Source organism: Sander lucioperca, chromosome 4 (assembly GCF_008315115.2).
Source record: "Sander lucioperca isolate FBNREF2018 chromosome 4, SLUC_FBN_1.2, whole genome shotgun sequence".
In the NCBI taxonomy this organism is placed as follows: Eukaryota; Metazoa; Chordata; class Actinopteri; order Perciformes; family Percidae; genus Sander; species Sander lucioperca.
In genome coordinates, this window is record NC_050176.1 from 23,524,373 (window position 1) to 23,548,369 (window position 23,997).

A 23,997-nucleotide genomic window follows, 5' to 3' on the forward strand; every position below is an offset into this window, starting at 1 on the left:
ATGTTGTACTGATTGGTTGATAGGAGAGTGAGATCGTCAGCGAAGTCAAGATCTTCCAGCTGGGAGAACAGAGTCCACTGGATGCCTCTGGGTCTGTCTGCTGTGTTGTTGGTTGTGATCCAGTCTATGGCGCCCAGGAAGAGGACAGGGGAGATGATGCACACCTGTCTCACTCTGGACATCTATGATGTTACGCAGAGCAAAGATCTGGTCCATACAGCCTCTTCCCTTCCTGAAGCCTGCTTGCTCCTGTCTAATCCTGGTGTCAATGGCTGTCTCCATCCGGTTGAGAAGGACTCTGCACAACACCAATAGACACAAGGGTGATCCACGCCAGTTGTCGCAGTTCTTAATGTTGCCTTTCTTGGGTATGGTGCTAAAACAGTCTCATAAGAATTTGTAACTTGTAAAACACAATTCACAAATGAATACAGAGTGATTTGTATTCGTAAATCTGTGTTGTATCTGTGTCTCTAATTTGTAACTTGTGAGACACAAGTCACAAATTAGTGCAATGTGATTTGTATCGGCAAACACAATTCACAAATGAAACAGGAAATATCACTGCCTCTATCTCTGCCACGAGAAAGTTTTAAAACACCAAACACAAGCTCTGAACTGCCTGGGAGTTTGGGGAACAGCTGACTGTTTCCTCAGTCCCTCCGTCAGTCCCTCTGAATGTTTCCTGCAACAACAAAGCTCTCTCTATATCTCGCTCAGCTCTTTTCTGTCTCTCTTATAAATGAGGTTTATTGACCATGCATTTCAAAAATAAGTGTAAAACTAGTGGTGATAAGTTGGTGTTAGTGGTGTTTATACATGGTGGTGAAAAGAACCGTTAAACGTAAAAAAAAAAACCCCGCTCCAAATGTGTCGAAAAAAAAGACAAAAACGTGTTGATTTTTGACACGGGAGGACAACAAGTGCATGGTCGAATGGAAGACATCACGAGGGTTAAGTAGAGATTCTGCTGGAGGAAATCAAGTGATGGAAACAAAAACGCCCAGAACAGCTACTAAATGTTGGTGACGTTGGTTACATTTGCCAACTACTGTTTCCAAAAGTCAAGAATCTTCCAAAGTGGTCTCACCGTTGCATTGCACTCACACGCTCAAACACTCTGACTTACCAGAACTACATAAACAGCCACGCTATTACATTTTATTTTCAGATTCAAAATAATACTTCAACACTTGCTGCACTTCTCCCAACACACAATATGAGACCAGTATGCCTCACTAGGTCAGTCTCACAGACACTCATTCCAGTCCCCCCCATACAAAAACAACTCTGGTCAGAAATCCTTTTTTCATACATACACCAAAATCTGGAATGACATTCCCCATCACATCAGAACACTATCATCCATCACATATTTCAAAAAGACATACAAACTGTTCCTTCTCAACAGTTACACTTGCACTCATTGATTGTTCATGTATTGTCCAAGTCTTGTTAGCACTGTCTGTATTGTTGTTTTTAGTTGTCTGTATCTGTCTAGCCCATGCTAATGTCCTGTATAAGTGTTTCTGTCTTCATGTGCTGTAACTGTGTCCTATGTTCTATGTTTCTGCAGAACAGGAACCTGCTGGAAACCAGTTTTTAAACTGAGTCAGGCCCGTTTTAAACTGTAGCTTAATGTTACTTTTAAATCTTTTCCTGTGTAATAAATGAAATGATATGGAGTGATATTCCTATCTTTATTCAAGAGCGCATTATTTCAATTTGAGAGCATTTCTCACTAATATTACGTTCAGATGTTGTAATAATTTCCCTCAAAACCTTGCTCTCACACTCATCACTGCTCGCGCTTGGATTTGCTGTGCTTGTGCTCAAACTTTGTGCTTGGACTCCGATATTTCTCCTTGCACTCAGGCTGATTCTGCGCGCTTGGAAATCTTCTCTCGGATTTTTCCTGCGCTCTCGGATTGTTTGTGTGACAACCCTATCAAAATTCAGCAACCAATAGAATTTCAGCTGTAGTGTTGACCAATGAAATGATCCCTGCCCCGTTGAGGGTGCGTTCGTTTATGTTAGAACATCTGTTGCGGACGGCTCCTCTGTAACCCAAGTTTATTTAACCCCGCCGTGCATCGCTTTATTATTAGTATATGTCAATGTGCACAGAATGGTTGACGCTCTTTCACCTGCACCATCAGGAAACGGGAGAAAGCTTTGAAGTGGGACATATCAAGTTACGTACACAACTATGAGGGTGAGTAACATAAATTAAGTAAGGGTGCTCCGATTGATCGGGAACCGATCGTTATCGGCCGATAAAGGCTTTAAATAGTTTTATCCGTGGTCTCCATAAAGGCCGATCAGATGACGCACTACTCGTGAGAAAATGTTCTATACGCAGCTAAGTTACACACCAACCAGACGGCCGACCGTTGGCAGAAAAAGCAGTTGGACTGATCAGTCTCCCCGAGTTGGTCAAAAAAAGTGCCTCGGAACCAGGGTGGGAAATTAGCCTTGTATCCTTGTAACGGATTGGACAGTTTTTGTCAAAGAATGCTGTTGCTAAGTAACAATGCACAATGCTTATAGGAATCGCGTTACGTTACTGCTAATGAATCCCTAACATTTCCGGATTTTGCTGCTTCATAATAAAAACATTCAAATACCAAAATGACGGAGGACTTTTATTGTGAAGAACTTACAGGAAATGAAACCGTTCACAGCCGGGGCTTTGACCACGCATAGTCGAGTAGCTAGTTTTCAGCGCTAGTCCGGCCCGTCCGGGACGCCGTGTAACTAGCTAGCTAGCTAGCTGAGCTGAGGTACAGACGAAAGAAAAATTATCTGTTAAAAAATGTGGCGACATATCCCCGGTGTTAAGAGGCCCGCCGCGGAGTCAGCATTAGCTATGGATGTACAAGCTGTTGAGGGCGAAGTAAAGAAAAAGAGAAGGTACTTTTCAAACAAGTGGCGCATTGACAAAACGTACAGCGAAAGACCGTGCAAAACATTTCAGACCGTCCTGCCAACCTGTTTACATTTTAACGTCAATGTAGACTGTAACGATGTTTAAGTCGCTTGAAAGCTGCTGCCGTTTTAATCCTGTTGGCTCTCTGCTGCTCAGTTCTACCCCACGACTGACGACACACACACACACACACACACACACACACACACACACACACACACACACACACACACACGGTGGATGCAGGAAAAACCGGAGAGGAGACGTACAGGATGACTTAAATTGAGGACAGCTACACTTAATACATCCATGAGCTACACTCGTTATTGTAAAATCAATGATAAGTTAAAGTCCAATAAGTCCTTTATCAAACCGTATGAATGTGTGTCCCAGGCCAGGATAGGATATTAACTTACAATGTAAAGATCAACAAGCTACTGACACATAGTAAATACATTATATTAATAAAATATGTATTAATAATAAAACATAATTAATAAAGCAATTCAAAATATGATAGTGCACTCTCTTTTATAAATTTGAATTCTGGAAAAAGTGGCTGGTAAAAGATGTAAGTGGCCTCACCCTGCTCAGAACACACTAAAGACACACTGAAGAACACACTGACAGTTGTTTTGTAATTTATTCTGAATAAGGCTTTAGCTCTATGTTAAGCTCTAAGCTGTTTAAGGTGTGTTTCTAACAGAGGAAGTGGAATGTTGAACTTTTCCTGTCAATAAAAGTAAACCGTTGACAATTCACAATACATTATCTTCTGTTAATTTTAATACTTATGCATTGTTGTTAAGAATATTAAAATTAATATATGATAAATATATGACATGATAAATAGAAGGTTTCAAATAGACCCGGTGATCGGTGATCAGTGATCGGCATCGGTCAATACTGCTCACAGCAATCGGTGATCGATGATCGGCCCCAAAAATCCTGATCGGAGCACCCTTAAAATTAAGCACGTAGCATATGGCGCTAGCCATAGCTAGCCTAGCTTGATGTCTGTAAACAAATAGCTTTTCTTTATACCTGGGGCCTGTTTCACAAAAGCAGAATATATAAATCCAGGATAACTGATAAAGCGAGGCTTGACCTAGTCTAATCTGAGCATCCTGGCTTGGTGCGTTTCACGAAGGCCAAGCCAGGCTGAGGAGGAGAGACTAGGTTGAGCCAGGCTGAAGTAATTCAGATAGATGCGCGTCCACAGCTTTCCTCAAAAGACCGAGAGGTCGATCACAGATTTACTGATGCCAAAATGGAGAATACGCATTGTTCATACTTTATACAGAGTGAGCAGCAGCTTCTTGTGGAAGTATGATGATATGAAACACATTTTTTGTATAAAAAGAAAAGAAACACGGCCGCTGTAATGAAACAGTGAGAGAAAGTGTAGCAGACGATCACGGACCGACTGAATGACTGAATGCGTAAGCAGCCTAAATATATACATTAACTGACCACTGCTCTGAACTGGAGCCGTCATAATCATTTCATTCAAGGATTAGGCTACTAATCATTTGCACAAATTAACAGTTGTACTATTTGCCTTAAAAGTAAGCAGAAGATAATGTTACTCAGAAAATTTACCATGAAGATCAATTTTCTACAATGCTAGAGTATGATGCGTAAATATCTCTTTCACTCTGTTCCTCCCTCTCTCTCATGGGCTAAAATATAAATTTCCTAAGTCATATTAACTTCCACTGCTTGCTTTTAATGCAACGTGTACAACTGTTTGCTTTTGCAAATGACAAGGGACTCATTGAATGATTTCAGTTAAGAGCAGCATATATGGACATAGAAAATAAAGACACTGAAGAAATTGGACTCTAAAATCTAGAAACTATAAAGATAATTAAGTGATAAATTCCATGAACACTGTAAACATGAATGGAACAGAGTATATTCATCAGTTATTTCCCCCCCAGCAAAACATAAGGTCAAAAACCATTGAGGTGTCCTCTCCCTGTTGTAACATGAATGTACAGTAGTCTACATCACTAGATAGTTACTGGTCCAGTGAACTAAGACTATAATTTGGGAGGATTGTACAATTAGGATATGTTCTTTAAATTGTACAATCCTCCCAAATTATAGTCCCAGTTTACTGGACAACACAAACTGTGTGCTAAGAATGTTAAATACAATGCACATGGAAGAGGAACAAACATGTACCTACTCTGCTGTAGCGTTCCTTTTTACTACTGTTTAACTTATTTTACTATTTATTTTATTTTATTTTATCGTTATTAATACATACTGTGTGTATATGTTTATACTTATATTGTTTATATTCCTTTTTATCCTTCTTATATTTGTATGTGTGACATGCTCCAACAACACCATGACAAATTCCTCGTATGTGCAACGTACTTGGCAATAAAGCCCTTTCTGATTCTGATTATCCTTATTGTTAATGAATTAAAAAAATTAATCAACTAAAATAATTCAAGGTGCATTGGTCAACTATAGAAATGTACAGCATTGTATGTATTGCCCTTAGTAACAGACTTCATTTAAAACCCATTTGATATCAGCCTTTTCTAATTATCTCAACAACTGCCATAATATATTCATCAAACTTCTAACAATATGAACAGCAGTCTTCATACACAATATAACAGTAACAATGACGGTCACATGAATAATTATTTAAAAAAATTATGGTCCCAACTTTAAATAATAACAGTACTTAAATGAACAGCAATATGCACCTGTTGTATTTTAATCCAGGCTGATAACAATAAGGTAAAACCACTGCTGGGTGATCAGAAAAGGCTCCAGGATTAATAAATCCTGGCTGTTAGCCTGGTCAGGAGCAGGCTAGCTGCACAGAATAAATCTCCATGGTGATTTATGTGCCTCCACTTTCGTGAAACCGAGTCAAGGCTAAATTCATCCAGGATAACTGATAAATCCCGGCTTAATCCCTTATCTTGGTTTTGTGAAACAGGCCCCGGTAGATTAGCTAGCTAGCTAGATTGAACGACATATGACGGACAGTATGTGTGTATTTACAACTGGTATTTAATGACCCCACTTTTTTCCTCGTTTGGTTAACCATGTTCCTGGGGATTTGGCTAATTTCAGACATGTTAGAGGCAATAGTAAAACCTAAACTGTAATATAACTGAAAAACAAAAGAAACTGGATTGTTTGTATCAGTTTTTACATCACTGTTGTATGTTTTTCAGATAATGTTCTAAATTCTTATAACATTATTTTAACAATAACATTCATATATATCTGTATAGAAATTTGTAAGTACAATTTCACTCCTATAATAAAACACTATTTAAAAGAGCAGTTATTTATTTCTACCCTAATGAAATCAATACAAAGCAAACTGAACAGAAAACAACAAGTATTTTGTTTCAGTTTCCCTTCTTCAGGTGGGGCTGAAGTACCCCTGTTGAGCTGCATCACAGCTGCACCGTGTGCATGGACCAGTGTTGTACAACCACACTACTGTGCTGTTCCAGTCAGTACATTACTCCAAACTCAAAATCCCATTGGTCCCCCCTGTACTCACCTGTGTGCAGAGGGCAGGCAGTAGTGGCCCAAATCAAGAACGTTGGCAAGTCTGATAATAATTTAATTGTAAAATCATGTTACATACACTTATTTCTTTATCTTGCTTAAATTTACAGGGTGCACAACAAGGCCTGGGAGAGAAAATCACTGTGATGTCCACAAATCCAAAGCAGAGAAGGTAACGTAAGAGAGTAATGATGTTAAATACAGCTATGTACACCTAATATCTTATGTGTTGATGTCTATGAATTTGTCTTAAATAGGAGCACACTATACAAAGACAACAGTGGAGAGTTGCTGGATCTGTGTGTCCTCAAAGTGCCAGAGATCTACAAGGACTTCACCTGTTTCTGCACCATTACCTGCATAATCCAAGTGATAAAAGAGAGAACAAACTATTGTGTTCTCTGCTTACATGAATAGGTGCCTGTAATGTCTGCCCACATATACAATCAATTCAATAAATGTTGATAAGTATCACTGATATTTCTTAAATCATTGTAGTTTTTCAGAGCAATAAGATAGATTATTAAAGTTGTTCATATTTGCAACAAATTAAAACCCTTATCAAGGCAAATAGGTTTTTCATGTTCTGTAATCTTTATAAAAAAAACAGTACAATTACATTTACCAGAGTGGACACTTGCAGGTTGTTAAACGGCTTTATTTTACCTTATCAAAACAATGAGTAATTCATAACAAACAGCACAATATTTATTACAAACCTAAAAAGCGTTTGGTTCATACTCCTGTGAAGCAGTACACTTTGCCTGTAGGATTTACTGTAGCAGGAACATTGATACTGTAGAAAATATCACAGATTCATGCCCCCCAGGTATTGATCCTAATGGCACTTTACAAGTGAATGAATCTGAAAATGTTTTCTGCAGGGTAACATGTAGTACTACTACTATTCCAGTTATAATCAACAATAGACCATACAAAGTGTTGAATCCCCTAAGTAATAAGAAGTTGACTGCAAACATAGTCAATTTAGCATCCAGTTCACGTCAGCCACAACCTGCCCCAAAAAACGAGACAGTGTCTGTAACTCGACTCAGATCAGTTAAATCACAGGTAACCAAAAGAGGGGCAATACTTAACAACCTAATTGGAATTACAACTACCACTGCAATGATAGAACAGGATAGGAAAATTAGACGCGGTCTACTAAATATCAGATCTCTGTCTTCTAAAGCAATACTAGTAAACGAATTGATATCCGATAATCAAATTGATATATTCTGTCTAACTGAAACATGGCTGGGCCATGAAGAGTATGTCAGTCTAAATGAAGCCACTCCTTCCACTCATATTAATACTCAAATTCCTAGAGGCTCAGGCCGAGGAGGGGGAGTTGCAGCCATATTTGACTCAAACCTGTTAATTAATCCTAAACCTAAACTAAATTATAACTCTTTTGAAAATCTCGTTCTTAATCTTCAGCATCCAACATGGAAAACAGTACAGCCTATTATATTTGTTGTTGTCTACCGAGCACCAGGTCCATATTCTGAATTTTTATCTGAATTCTCAGAGTTTTTATCATGTGTAGTCCTAAAATCAGACAAAGTACTTATTGTAGGTGATTTTAATATCCATATAGACGTTGACAGCAATAGCCTTAGTACTGCTTTCAACTCACTACTAGATTCTATTGGTTTCAGTCAGAGGGTGCATGAGGCCACGCACTGTTTTAACCACACCCTTGACCTTGTGCTGGCATATGGCATCAAAATTGAAGACATAATAGTATTCCCGCAAAATCCTTTATTATCAGACCACTTCTTAATAACTTTCGAATTCTTACTACCCGATTATACGAAATTAGATAAAAGCTTCTACGCTAGAAGCCTATCTGACAGTGCTATAGCTAAATTCAAGGAAGATATTCCAACAGCACTAAACTCATTACCGTGCTGTAATATAACAGAGGATCTTTATGTAGACTTTAGTCCCTCTCAAATTGATAATTTCGTAGACGGTGCTACGGCCTGCCTACGGACTACTTTAGACTCTGTTGCTCCCCTTAAAAAGAAGACGATGAAGCAAAGGAAACTAGCACCTTGGTATAACTCCCAAACTCGTAAATTAAAGCAAATCTCGCGCAAACTTGAAAGTAAATGGCGTTCCACCAAACTGGAAGAATCTCGTTTAGACTGGCAAGACAGTCTGAAAACCTATAGGAAGACCCTAAGAAAGGCCAGATCAGACTACTATTCATCACTAATAGAAGAAAATAAGAACAACCCAAGGTTTCTTTTCAGCACTGTAGCCAGGCTGACAGATAGCCACAGCTCTGTTGAGCCATCTATTCCTATAGCTCTGAGTAGTGACGACTTCATGAGTTTCTTTAACGATAAAATTATCACAATTAGAGATACTATTCATCACCTCTTGCCCCCAACCTCTAATGGGTCACCTTTAACTGACAGACTGCTAGAAAGAACGACTAGACCTGACATATACTTAGATTGCTTTTATCCTATAAACCCTCAACAATTAATGCTAAAGGTCTCTTCAGCTAAGCCATCTACCTGTCTCTTGGACCCCATCCCAACGAGGCTACTTAAAGAAGCGTTACCCGTGGTTGACACTATTTAGATGGCGCCGCTGTGTGTGTCTCGCCGCTTACCTCTGCTGGGATTATTGCTGATTTGCCTGTTTCTATTGCTTGTCACTCGAAATGTATCACCGCTGCTGGTGTATGACCGCCTGACTCTTTTAACTATATGTAAGTCTGCGGAGAAAGTTCCAATCTACGGCTCTGACGGTCAGTCAGGTACGCCGCCGCCGCCGCCTTTCCTGGCGTCCATTCCTGCCTTTCTACGGCGTCAGCCCTGTCTGCCGCTCCGCAACAATCGCCGCAGGAGACGCGGCAAGAGAGGAGGAGTACGTGTCAGGCCCAGAGCGTACCTGGCATCATCCTCCACCTGCGATCTGGGCCATCCATGTGTCGGGTTTCCCGCGGAGTTCATCGGTTGCAATCTGCGGCTTTCTCCGGTCCACAGTTACCGGTGGCTCCGGCCGACTGTACCGGACTCCGAGTGCCCGTCTTCCCGCTGCTGGAACAGGAAGCGCTCCAGGCGAGGCTGCGTACATGGGAATCTCCGCCCGCTCAGTCGTGCTTCCTAACAGACTGAAAGGCGCCCGATTCGCATGGCGCTGATCAACACTAGATCACTCACAAATAAGACTTTTATATTGAATGACTTTTTTACGACAAATGCGCTGGACTTTCTGTTGTTGACGGAAACCTGGCTGAAACCAGGTGATGACAGCGCCTTCTCGGAGCTCCTCCCCCCCAGCTGTTCTTTCCTCAACTCGCCCAGAGTGTCAGGTCGAGGTGGTGGGCTGGCCACTCTCTTCAGAGATGAGTACAGATGCAGGTTGTTACCTGCACTCATTTATAATAGCTTTGAGCTTCAGCTGTTTGTGGCTGACCTGGATTCTCCTGTGTTGTGTGCAGTTGTTTATCGCCCACCAAAACTCAACAAGGATTTTATATGTGAGTTTTTAGCTGATGTGGTTCCTAAATATGACAAGCTTCTGGTTTGTGGGGATTTCAATATCCATGTGTGTTGTCCCTCAAACCCACTTGCTCATGATTTTAAAACACTTTTGAACTCTTTTGGCCTTAATCAATGTGTGGAAGGGCCGACACACCATCTAGGCCACACCTTGGATCTCATCATCTCATATGGGTTTTCAGTTTCTCTGGGAGAAATAACAGAAACTGGTATCTCAGATCACTTCCCCATCAGGTTTGAGATCAGTGTTCCACCACCCGCTATTAAGCCTGTCTCCTCAGCTTCTAGGCGCCGCTGCATCACCTCCTCTTCAGCTGGAGAGTTTGCTTCTGCGTTTGTGGGCTCACAGTTTTATGTAAAGAATGGTCTGGTATCTCCCTCTTCCCCAGATAACATTCTCTCTGTGTTCAACTCCACATGCACTGAAATCCTAGACTCTATTGCCCCTCATCGGATTAAATCTATTAAACCTAAGGTGGACCCCTGGCTAAATGACACCACAAGGGCCCTTAGGCAACACTGCAGAAAAGCTGAACGAAGATGGAAGAAGGACAATTTACATGTATCACTGGGGTTACTAAGGGACAGTCTAGCAGCATACCAGAAGGCTGTGAAGGTGGCAAAGATGCACCATCTCTCTTCCGTCATAGCTAGCAGCTGCCATGAACCTAGAGTGTTATTTAATACTATTAACTCTGTTGTAAATCCATGCACCTCTGCTCCGACAGATGTTTCAATCAGTACATGTGAGAAATTTCTCTGTTATTTTATCAACAAAGTAGCATCTGTCAGGAAAAATGCCAGTGCTAATTTTAAAGTGTTTGTACCTGCTTCTCCTGCACACTCAGCTGTGTTTGAGGAATTTAAACCACTTTCACCGACGTTACTTAGTGAGGTTGTACAACACATGAAACCCACCAACGGTCCCCTAGACATTGTTCCCGCCAGAATGGTGAAGGAGGTTTTTAATAGCACCATTGGGTCTAGTCTTCTTACTTTTTTTAAGTCTTAGTTTAGGTTCTGTCCCAGCTGCCTTCAAACATGCTGTGGTCAGGCCCCTACTTAAGAAGCCTAATCTTGACCCCACAGTGTTGTCAAATTTAGACCAGTCTCTCATCTGCCTTTTCTTTCTAAGGTTTTGGAAAAAGTTGTTTTCATACAGTTACAAGCCTTTCTACAGCAGAACTCTGTGTTTGAAAAATTTCAATCTGGTTTTAGATCACGCCACAGTACTGAGTCTGCACTGTTGAGAGTACATAATGATATTGCCTTGTCTGTAGATGCCGGGAATCCTACTGTTTTAGTGCTCTTGGACCTCACAGCGGCTTTTGACACAGTGGACCATGCAGTCCTCCTCTCTCGCCTTGAGCATTGTATAGGCATCAGAGGTTCGGCACTTGCATGGTTTAGCTCCTATTTGGCTAATAGGAGCTTTTCTGTCATGATTGGTGACCTCTTCTCGTCAGCTGCTCCTCTCTCTTGTGGGGTTCCCCAGGGCTCAATTCTTGGCCCCATTCTGTTCTCTTTATATATGCTGCCTTTAGGGGCTATTATAGGAAAGCATAAACTGTCATTCCATTGTTACGCAGATGATTTGCAAATCTATTTGCCTATTAAAGCAAATGACAGTGTCGCACTAAACTCCCTGCTTAGTTGCATCACTGATATTAAGCTGTGGCTTTCAGAAAACTTTCTTAATTTGAATGAAGATAAAACGGAGTGTATTATTTTCAGTACTTCAGGCACGCAAAATGGTCCAGCTTTGAGTTTGGGAGCTCTAGCATCCTACACTAGGTCAGCCGTCAAAAATTTGGGGGTTACTTTTGATTGCAGCATGAAATTTGACAAGCAGATCAGTAATGTTGTTAGAATGAGCTTTTTCCAGCTTCGTCTCCTGGCTAAAGTTAAGCCTTTCCTCAACAGGCACGATCTAGAAAAGGCAATTCATGCCTTTATTAGTTCTAGGTTGGATTACTGTAATGCTCTTTACGTTGGTCTGAATCAGACCTCCATCGCACGTCTTCAACTTGTGCAAAATGCAGCTGCTCGCTTTTTAACAAACACATCTAGACGTGCACATATCACTCCCGTTCTCTACACCCTTCATTGGCTCCCTGTGCGTTTTAGAATCGATTTTAAGATTTTATTGTTTGCTTTCAAGGCCTTAAATGGTCTGGCCCCGGAGTATTTGTCCGAAATTTTAACTTTGCGGGAGCACAACCGGTCATTGCGGTCTTCAAACCAGCGACTTTTAGAAGTGCCGAGGTCTAGATATAAACGGTGGGGTGACCAGGCTTTTGCAGTTGCTGCCCCGAGACTCTGGAACAAGTTACCCCCTGATATCCGCACTATTACAGATGTAGCTCTTTTTAGGTCCAAACTTAAAACGCATCTGTTTAGTCAGGCTTTTAATACGTAGCAGTGGTGTGACGATTTCGTTCTTTTGTTTCTCTGTAACTATTTCTGTTTTTACATGTTCTTTCTTTATATTGTGTGATATGTGTTTTTATTCTTGGTTTCGATGTTAAGCACTTTGGATACCTGCTGGTTGCTGTAAAGTGCTATATAAATAAAGTTTGATTGATTGATTGATGATTGAACACTTCATTGCTAGATATGATAAATATGTCTTTATTGACAGGTTATGTACCGCAGTCATTTAAAGTAGCTGTGATAAAACCTCTACTGAAAAAACCCACCCTCGATCCTGAGGTCTTAGCCAACTATAGACCTATATCTAACCTTCCCTTTCTCTCCAAGATCCTTGAGAAAGTAGTCGCTAATCAGTTACGTGATTTTCTACATAGCAATAGCTTATTTGAGGACTTTCAGTCAGGATTTAGAAAGCATCATAGCACAGAGACGGCACTGGTGAAAATTACTAACGACCTTCTAACTGCATCAGACAAAGGACTTGTCTCCGTACTTGTCTTATTAGATCTTAGTGCTGCATTCGACACTATTGACCATACCATCCTCTTACAGAGACTGGAACATTTAGTTGGCATTAAAGGAATTGCACTAAACTGGTTTAAGTCCTACTTCTCTGATCGATCACAATTTGTTAATGTTAACAATAAACCCTCCAATTACGCTAAAATTAACCATGGCGTTCCTCAAGGCTCAGTGCTTGGACCAATTCTATTCTCTTTATATATGCTTCCTCTAGGCAATATTATTAGGAAACACTCAATTAACTTTCACTGTTATGCGGATGACACCCAATCATATCTGTCAATCAAGCCAGACGAAACCAGCCAGCTAGCTAAACTTCAAACTTGCATTAAAGATATAAAATCATGGATGGCCTACAATTTCCTGATGTTAAACTCAAACAAAACCGAAGTTATTGTGCTGGGCCCGAAACACCTACGAACCTCATTAGCCGAAGATATAATCACTCTGGATGGCATTGCCCTGGCCTCCAGTACTACTGTCAGAAATCTAGGAGTTATTTTTGATCAGGATCTATCCTTTAACGCCCATCTAAAACAAACCTCTAGAACAGCCTTTTTTCACCTTCGTAACATTGCTAAAATTAGGAACATCCTGTCTCAAAACGATGCTGAAAAACTAGTCCATGCATCCGTTACTTCCAGGCTGGACTACTGTAATTCCTTATTATCAGGATGCTCAAATAAGTCCCTTAGGACACTCCAGCTGATCCAGAATGCTGCAGCGCGTGTTCTGACAAGAACTAAGAAAAGAGATCATATTTCTCCTGTATTAGCTTCTCTCCATTGGCTTCCTGTAAAATCCAGGATTGAATTTAAAATCCTTCTTCTGACCTATAAAGCTCTAAATGGTCAAGCTCCTTCATATCTTGAGGACCTCTTAGTACCTTATTGTCCCACTAGAGCACTACGCTCCCAGAATGCAGAGTTACTTGTGGTTCCTAGAGTCTCTAAAAGTAGAATGGGAGGCAGAGCCTTCAGCTATCAGGCTCCTGGCCTGTGGAACCAGCTCCCAATCTGGGTTCGGGGGGCAGACACCGTCGCTACATTTAAGACTAAACTGAAAACTCTCCTCTTTGATAAAGCTTATAGTTAGGGAGTGAGGAGTTGCAGTGAACGCCTAGACCGGCGGGGCAGGGTGTATAGCTGCAGACACAGCACCCCTGCTTTTCTCTGCTTCTCTTTACAGTCATCAGATTTACCTATCGTATAATCAATAATATAGTGCCTCTCCTAGTTATGCTGTTATAATTCTAAACTGCCGAGGAAGTTCCTTCTTATGACACGCTCTTTTCTTTTGTTTCCTTTTATGCACATCCTGTCTCAGAAGTGCTTGTTACTAACCTAGCTCTGGGGAGTTTACTCCCCGGAGTCCTTATGTTTCTTCTTCGCCCAGAACATCGCCTCGGATTAGGGCGACACCAAGACCTGGGTCTTGTTGGAAATGTTGGGGCTTTATAGAGTGTGGTCTAGACCTACTCTATCTGTAAAGTGTCTCGAGATAACTCTTGTTATGATTTGATACTATAAATAAAATTGAATTGAATTGAAATTAATCATACACCTGTGGGGGTCTCTAAAAATCATCAGCGCCATTATTTAAATCACAAATAAAGAACTTTTCCCAAACACACGGAGCTCTGAAGCAGACCTGTGCGTCTCTTAGCGTCCTCTCTCGCTGTAGAAACAGAGACGAGCAGCGGCTCAGACCACGGAGCTGCTGCAGCCTTCCGTGGTCTGTACAGCTTCAGGTTATAAAGGACGCGCTCTGCTGTCGACATGCTGCAGCAGATGTGTCCCGTTTGTGCTCCGTGTATTTCTGCTGTAGTTTCAGGTTTCCACCTCCGATGTAGAGCAGCGTTCAGCCTCTTCCCTAAACTTTGTCTCATTCAGAGACCAGAGACCCAAACGGGGCTCTGAGTCTGTCAGGAGGTCTGAGATCTACCGTATCAGCAGAGATATCACGTAATGCACAGCAGACTATGATGCAGGTAGATTACTTTCAGACATATTGTGACTTTATTCTTGTAATAGCCTATTATAACTTTATTTTTCTCAAAATATCACGACTCCTCCAAACCTCAGAGAACACAGATGAGTTATATTTTGAATGTGCACAAAGTTTTGAACATGAGCAGAAATCTTGCTCAAACATCTGAAATATTACAGTCCAGGAGTTTATTAATTCATTAAAATGAATTCATGTGTCATTGAGGTGAATAATTGTCATATGCACATTTAAGGAGGTTACTTCCTCAACAAAAGATGCAGAAGAGGATGAAGAGTAAATGATGCCTCTAGAGGCTACATGTGTGCTGACTCAGATAGAATTAGGACAGTCCATCTACAGGAGAATAAATAGCAATACACAATGCATGACAGCCTTTTGTAATATATTCCATTATGTTTTTATATTTGGATTGTAATCTATGTTTCCCTTTACATAAAGATATTTCCAGCATATTGATTCAGAAAAAGGTAAATAGGTGATACAAATTCACCTGAATGCAGGAAATGAAATGTTTAATGCTCAACATTTACTGCTCATAGACAACTTTTTTTTTTTTGTTTTTTTTTTTTTAAATAGACCCCCACAAAGATGAAATCATAATTCGAACCCTTACAACAACCAATCACAGCAGAGCGGTGACCCAGCTGAGTAAACCCAAACTGAGCTCAGATCAGAGCCAGGTCCTCATCAGAGAGGACCGAGGTCTCCAGGACCTACTGCTCCATCTGTGTCTGGAGATGCTGATCAGTGGAGGACAGTTAGTCCTAACGGGAGACGTCTGCAGTCATCTGTCCTCTGATGAAGACAGACTCCTTTTCCACCCAATTTCTCACAAGCTGCAAAAGTTGTGATTAATAATATTTTTTTTTATTTCTGCCCAAGTCTCCAAACCAGATTAAAGTCAGGGTTGGTCAGTATTAGGTGTGTATAAGGTGAAGCAGACGTGCCTTTACTGTACCAAACCAATCATGCTTACTGCCGTGCGTGCCACCGTTTCCTAGGTGACAGTATTTAGTTTTCACCGTGAAGTCAAGATCCCTGGCTGAAAGATCTGTTTCATGTTGACACCACGTTGTGTTAGTTCATTCTGAGATTATTTTCCGTTGGATATTGAAGTTCATAAATAAGTATTGTGGCCGAGTGGCTCTATATCCATGGTGGTGTTGGAAGGAGGATTTCATTCTGGCATCTTTTCTTTTGATGTTCATGATCAAACCCCCCCCCCTCTGCTTTTTTCATAAATCGTACCAGTGGTGATTTTTTACCCTTTTTAGGGGGGCTAAAAAATACATTTTTTTTCTTTTTTTAATCAATCTTAGAGTTTGCGAACTTGTCTGTTAGTGACAGAGGACAAACAATGACATGTTCAAAGAACCAGGTTTAACATCCTGTGTCGCTGTCTCCAATGCTACGCACCTGTAATCCAGTCAAGGAAGGTTTTATTTTTTATTTATTTATTGTTTATATACCTCATTATCATTTCATTTGATTCTGGTAGTCCATAAAGGGACTTTTGTAATTTTTTTGACATGTTCAATATTTTGCATTTATCCTCTGTTATAATAATAAATCCGGTAACACTTTACAATAAGGTACACTAAAAAATAGGTAGTTGATGATTAGTTAGTGTTTTTCAGAAGGGTAGTTACTCTGTCAAAAAACAGTAACTAATCATTAACTACCTATTTTTTTGTGTACCTTATTGTAAAGTGTTACCATAAATACATATATTCATTGTTATCCAGTGAAACAACTGATTTAGGGGGGGGGGGGGGGTGTTAACACTTTTTCAAGGCACTGTATCCATGTCACATTCTTATTAGGGGCTGAGCCCCCTAAAGGTCTGATCCTAGAATCACACCCTGGAAAACAGCTTCAATCTTGCCTTTGGCACCGTATCGGTTAGTGCAGCTCTGATCTTACACACACACACACACACACACACACACACACACACACACACACACACACACACACACACACACACGTTATCAGGAGGAAAACTCTCATTTAAAGAGCAACAATTATGTAAAAGCCTTTTATTTTACAAAACAAGATGTAGGCCAGAGATTATCTGCTCGACCTCGTGAACGACGGGACTGAATTTTACCAAACAAATCACAAAAAGTAGAAAGAAAAAAAAACAAACAGCTGTGTATGATTTACAAAAATCAATGTGGGAACCCGACGGTAATCCAGGGACCATCTCCCCCTTTCTCCCCCTCAGAGTCTCTGTGTGTCCAGCGACTGAACTCGGGGACTACTTCTTGGCGTACGTGATCTTCATGGCGCAGGTGGCTGTGATTCGGCAGCCTTGCAGTGCGTCTTTAGCCACGCCCGCCTGCGTCTCGCTCTCAAACTCCACGAAGGAGATGTCGTGTTTCCCCGGGACGAGTCGCACCTCTTTGAAACCGGGAAACCTGCAGAGGACAAAAAAACAACAAGAAACACTGTCAATACTAATCTTTATTTATAGAGAGCTTTTCAAAATCTACGTTACAAAGTGCTTCACAAAACAGACAAAAATCTAGAAAAACACCAAAAATATTGTATAAAGCTCCAAAAACGTACAAAAAAAGTTGGATAAGCAACAAAAAACGTTTACCCTTAAAAAGTGACAAAGTGAATAATAATGCCGACATTATTTTTGGTGTATAAAAACCTGTTCTCTAAGAATAGGAAAAATACTTTTTAATAGAAATCAAAGACAGTTCAAAGGAGGTTTAAGATCAAATAAAATCAAGAAAGGCTCTTAGATAAAGTCTGTTTTAGAGCTGCAAAGATTAATCAATTAGTTATCAACTATTAAATTAATCACCAACTATACTTGTATATATGCTATATATGTAGCATGGCTAATTGTGTGGTCAGTGGCTATTAAAAATTAATCCTGAAAAGTGTAAACATTTACATATTGGTAGAAAAAATGACATTATAGGAAAAGAGAGACAGACAGACAGACACACACACACACACACACACACACACACACACACACACACACACACACACACACACACACACACACACACACACACACACACACACACACACACACACACACACACACACACACACACACACACACACACACCGCTACCAAAAATCTGCAGATTACATGTCTATAGTGTCTACAGAACACAATATGTGTCGTTATTATACCGGGTATAAAAGGTTAATGAATGTTTCTATATTGTCTGAAAAGTGTCTTGGTTCATTATTAGTCACTTTGGTTATTTTTTTGTTTGTTTGTTTTGTGGGTAAGATGGTTTATGAGTCAAAGAAATCTGCTCCATATTAACCAGACAACGCCCTGGTATTTCACAGTAAGAGTGAACATGAGAGGGAGGAAACAAACAACAGAGCTGCAGTAAGAGGAGGAGCAACACTGGAAAGAGGAGAGCTTCAACGTCACACTCCAGAAATGAAAGTGTAGTGTCATCCACGCTGCAGTCGAGACAAGTCTCTGTTTCTCTCTGAAAGAAAAGTCAAACTGACTTCATCAGGTCTTTCTCAACAACACAGCAGAGTCTCTGCCAAACACTGGTGAGTACAGCTGATCAGATTTACACTTTCTACAACCAGGATTAACACTAAACTTCAGCTCTACTCAGGCAGGAAGTTCCTCTCTTTTAATTACTTGTAAAATTTGTAACAATGTAACTATGACTGTTTGTCTACAGGCCCACTATACAGTAGAGCTGTCAATCTTCCTCTATAATACCATTCGAATTCCATTTGATAGTTTTTTTAATATTTGAATAATATTTGAATATTTAATGCTCAATTGCAGCCTGTTAAATAATATGTACTACACTACTCAGGCTTATGCATTGTCGATGGCATTACAAGCATGTGGTTGTTGTTACACGTTCCGTCCACTAGAGGGGCTTCCAACATTAGCCTGGCCTTGAGGGGACCTGCACGCAACTCTGTTTACATTCATTTTCCACCACGAGCACACAGCGACAAACACAAATCAACAGTGAACTCTATAATGAAACATTATCAACAAGTGTAGTGAAGCAGCTCTGTTGTAAAGGCTAACAGTGCTCAGTTAGCACAATGACATCATGTTAGAAAGCACAGCCGAAACGTTTTGTCATAAACTAGCTAGGTAAGTAACAAATGATGCTAACGGCATTAATAACTAAGCCAAACGGGGCTGTCACTACTATTTTAGTGATTTATAAGCAACCTGTTTCTTGCAGATTGTCACGTTACTGAGAATACAGCTGTTAGAAGGTAATATATAAGTAGAAGCTAACTCTGACAGCTGTAGGGCAGCTAACATTACCTTTAGCTGTCTTCATGAAGCTCCCAGTTACGCTAACGTTACTATACCTCACAACGCAGTTAGAAAACGAGAACGAGCTAAGGGACCATTCGGTATTTATGGAATGGACCACCAGCTCTACTCAGGCAGGAAGTTCCTCTCTTTTAATTTCTTGTGAAATTTATAACAATATAACTATGGCTGTTTGTCTACAGGCCCACTATACAGTAGATCACTTTAACAGCTTTAAACAGTCTCTCTGTGTCAGTTCTCAGGACTTTAGGAACTTGGAAATGAATCTCTGTGGTTTTCTGTCTGTTTACTAATTGATACTGCTTCCTCTATCTTCTCTGGCTGTTTCACAATAAAGGCTTTCCACAAGAAAACTAGTGGGAGGCTTTTATTGTGAAGCAGCTAGAAAATATGAAATGTTTTACAATATATACATTAATAATGCTTTGCTGAAGCTAAAGAGTTGGTCACTCCTCTTAATTCTTCAAGTTATACCACCTGTTAAACGATACGCTATGACCACCTCTATCTTACAGAGGACTTTACATCCACCAAGGCGAGGTGTAAGATTTAAGTTTTAATTTATGCCTTAGAACTTTTTCAGCTGGTGCAGCCCTTAAAATGTTAGTAGCGCGTAAACTCCAACCTAATTAAATATAGGTTCAGACTAGTTGGTAGTGAATCTACTTATTACACATCTTCCTCTGCCATGGGAGTCTATGGCAGCCCATAGAACCATGCAGTTAAAAGTTGTGAAATTTGGCACATTGTTTCGGGACAGTCCCATAATTCATTTCACAAAGTTTTAGGTCTGCACTACAAGCAGTCTAGCGCCACCAATGGGTCAAAGTTGGCGTTGCATCTATGCGATTAACTTTTGAACCGTATGCCCGATTTTGAACATCAAGATATAGTTGGAATTCTTGGATGACACCGAACTCAACGCACCCCATGATGTCAATATCCGCCATGTTGGACCTTTCGCCATATTGGATTTGATCAAAAACACTAAAGTTTTCATAGGTCACAAAATTGGTCCAATTTTCACGAAACTTGGCAGAGATGATCTTCAGACCATGCCTCACAAAAGTTATTCCATTGCATATTGATATTCGCAAGTGTTTGCCCGTCGCAGCCAATCGAAATCGTCGCCGAAGCCGCCAAACAGGAAATGAACTCATATCTAATCTCGGCAAGTCTTTAACGTATCAACACCAATCTTAGTACATAGGTACAGGGCCCAATGAGGAAGAGGCTCAAGAAATTTGGTGACCTTAGACCTATATTGGGCGCTGTAATTAGCAAAATTACGTTTTGGTCTATAACGTTTGATGTGTTTGGAATTAAAACTTACTAGCAGTGTCTGTTAATACTGTGGGAGGTCCTAAGGCCGACTCATGCCAATTTGTAATTGATCCGGCCGCCATATTGGATTTCATCAAAAACACTAAAAAGTTATCAAACAGCATATGTTTGAACTTACACATAGGTCGTGCAGGTACCATGCACCACCAACCACAACAATAACAACCCAGTGCAGATATTGAGGCATTGTATTATCTCAAATGTCTTAAAATATAAAGTGCATTTAGCCACATTAAACCGGGCTGAGCCCCAAATTTTTACAATGTCTGTCTCCACCCCTGTGTGGATATATTCAGTGCCGTTTTGTCAGAGTAGTGAGCTTCACTTTGTCAACATGATTTAAATGTTCCTTGTTGCTCACAGTTTGGTGCAAATCAAAACACCTTTTTCTTAAATAATTAAAACACTATTTTAAGATGTTTTTCTTTTCTTTCACACACGTGTAGATATGGCTGCTGCAAACTATCTGCCATCTGAAGATCAGTTTCTGTGCTCCATCTGTCTGGATGTGTTCACTGATCCTGTCAGCACACCATGTGGACACAACTTCTGCAAGAACTGCATCACTGAACACTGGAATACTAATGACCAGTACCTGTGTCCGATGTGTAAAAAGGTTTTCAACACAAAACCTGAGCTGCTCATCAACACTTTCATCTCTGAGATGGTTGCTCAGTTCAGACAGTCAGCTCAACAGAAAGCCAGCAGCAGCAGCTCAGAGCAACAAGAGTCCAAACCAGGAGAAGTTCCCTGTGACGTCTGCACTGGAACCAAACTGAAGGCCCTGAAGTCTTGCCTGGTGTGTCTGGTCTCCTACTGTGAGACTCACCTGGAGCCTCATCTGACCATGTCAGGTCTGAAAAGACATCAGCTGATCGACCCTGTGGAGAACCTGGAAGGCAGGATGTGTACGAAGCACGATAAACCTCTGGAGCTGTTCTGTAAGACCAACCAGACATGTGTCTGCATGCTCTGCACTGTTTTAGAGCACAAGACACATGATTTTGTTCCTCTGAAAGAAGAATATGAAGAAAAGAAGGCAGAGCTGGGGAAGACAGAGGCTGAAATTCAGCAGATGATCCAGAAGAGACGACTGAAGATTCAGGAGATCAAACACTCAGTCGACCTCAGTGAGGAAGATGCAGACAGAGAGATAGCAGAAGGTGTTCAGGTCTTCACTTCTCTGAAGGAGTCTGTTGAGAGAGGCCTGAATGAGCTCATCAACACGATCAAAGAGAAGCAGAAAACAACAGAAAAACAGGCCGAAGCTTTCATCAAAGAGCTGGAACAGGAAATCTCTGAGCTGATGAAGAGGAGCACTGAGGTGGAGCAGGTGTTACGCTCTGAAGACCACCTCCATCTTCTCCAGAGTGTCCAGTCCCTAAACATCCAACAACCTCCACCCACCAAGGACTGGACAGAGGTCAGCGTCCCTCCATCATCATATGAGGGGACTGTGGTGAAAGCTGTGGTTCAGCTGGAGGAGACACTCAGTAAAGAGATGAAGAAGCTGCTTGAGTCTGAGCTGAAGAGGGTCCAGCAGTATGCAGTGGATGTGAGTCTTGATCCTGATACAGCACATCCTAAACTCATCCTGTCTGATGATGGGAAACAAGTGAATCTTGGTGATGTGAGGAAGAATCTCCCAGACAACCCAGAGAGATTTTCTAAGTGTGTTAATGTTTTAGGAAAGCAGAGTTTCCCTTCAGGCAGATTTTACTTTGAGGTTCAAATTAAAGGAAAGACTAGATGGGATTTAGGAGTGGCCAGAGAGTCGATCGACAGGAAGAGACAAATCACAACAAGCCCTAAGGATGGTTTCTGGACTATACGGTTGAGAAATGGAAATGAGTACAAAGCTGCTGCTGACCCTCCAGTCCTTCTCTCTCTGAAGTCTCCTCCTCAGAAGGTGGGGGTGTTTGTGGATTATGAGGAGGGTCTGGTCTCCTTTTATGACGTAGATGCTGCAGCTCTTATCTACTCCTTTACTGGCTGCTCCTTCACTGAGAAACTCTTCCCATTCTTCTGTCCCGGTCTAAATGATGGTGGTAAAAACTCTTCCCCTCTGATAATCTCTCCTGTCAGAGTAAACTAATCACTTAACTTTGATTTATTTATTTTCATTCAGGGAAAGAAATGTTAATAATTTGTTTAGATGTTATTTTCTATCTTTTTAACCCTTAGAACCCGACGCCGTCGTCGACAACGGCACCTCTGATTAATATTTAGATAATTTGATAACGGTTTAATGTAGAAACTCACCGATTTTTGCTGCTAAAAGCTAACGAGTTAGCCATCACGGGGGTGTCTTTGGTGTCTTTGTAGCCTTTACAGAAGGTTTTCTATCCAGCCTGGAAGTTGTGCCTCTTTTCGGAGCGTTTCAGCAATAAATCCAAACGCTTATATCCAAGATTTATCCACTTGATGTCCATAATTTATCAATTTTCCGTCATTTTTGCCGCTAGCTCGATGCTAGCTGCCATTTTGAATATCCCATGATGCTTTGCGAGATTGTGTTGACGTCTTTCAACCAATGGGAAGGCAGGTCCGTCAAACAAAGAGTATATCGAGAGGAAAGATAGATCGCTCCAGCGAATCCAAGCGAGAACAAAGACTATAGAGTGTAAAGATAGATCACTCCAGTCTATTACTGTTCTACAGAGAAGAATGTTATGAGATTTGGCATAAATTTGGGCCTTTTTTGAAGAAATGTAAATAGTTTGTCCTTTTACATGAGTTATAATGTTCAGTATGTTTATTTTTGCACTGCATGACTCCAAATATATAGGAGAACTGTTTTAGAACATTGCTGTGTGTGATTTCAATAAATATGACATTATTATTTGATTATTGGCATAAGTGAATGTCATGAGGGCAAAAGCGTCTGGACTTTGTTTGAAAAGATTTATATATTCACCTCCTGGGCACTGCCAGGTGCTCTTGAGCAAGGCACCGTACCCCCCCAACCGCTCAGGGTGCTGGTCCAGCACTGGCAGCCCACTCACTCTGACATCTCTCCATTTGTGCATGAATAGGTCCTGAGCATGTGTGTGTATTTCAGGCCTGTGTGTAGTGATTTCTAACAAAACAGAGTGTAAATTGTAATTTCCCCACTGGGGATCAATAAACAGTAAATAAAGTAAATAAATAAAGTAAATATTTAGTCAACTGTATAAGTTATTCTGTTTATTTCTTCACAGTGTGACTCATAATACATATGGGAACTGATTTAGACAGGAGATTGGCTGTCTGTGATATCAATATATATCTGTGAGATCATGTTCCTTTTTATTTATTTATTTGTCTTTAAGGTCATACAACCTTTTTTTACATTCAAGTGACCTCACTGCAGCACAAATATTCTAATAGCC

At 40.7% G+C, this 23,997-nt stretch overlaps 2 protein-coding genes and 1 long non-coding RNA gene across 4 annotated transcripts in view; 1 reads left to right on the plus strand and 2 right to left on the minus strand.

Annotated features, from left to right (window-relative positions):
- LOC116048446 (VPS10 domain-containing receptor SorCS3-like) overlaps positions 1 to 23,997 on the minus strand; it is a 1,378,075-nt gene that overhangs the window by 210,902 nt on the left and 1,143,176 nt on the right. The gene's annotated exons all lie outside the window — the stretch shown is intronic.
- Positions 16,998 to 22,938, minus strand: LOC118494882. The gene is made up of 2 exons (XR_004897089.1): positions 22,889 to 22,938; positions 16,998 to 17,393 (listed from the first exon to the last, which is right to left on the minus strand). It is a non-coding gene; the product is annotated as an uncharacterized LOC118494882 (long non-coding RNA).
- On the plus strand, positions 18,373 to 22,808 carry LOC116059796 (E3 ubiquitin-protein ligase TRIM21-like). 2 transcript variants are annotated; one of them, XM_036000497.1, is made up of 3 exons: positions 18,373 to 18,519; positions 21,073 to 21,407; positions 21,666 to 22,806. In XM_036000497.1, exons 2-3 carry the CDS (start codon positions 21,075 to 21,077, stop codon positions 22,719 to 22,721), a joined length of 1,389 nt encoding a protein of 462 aa, XP_035856390.1. In that variant the 5' UTR covers positions 18,373 to 18,519; positions 21,073 to 21,074; the 3' UTR covers positions 22,722 to 22,806. The 2 variants fall into 2 exon arrangements, with proteins under 2 accessions (XP_035856390.1, XP_035856388.1); XM_036000495.1 differs by having other exon boundaries at positions 21,073 to 22,808.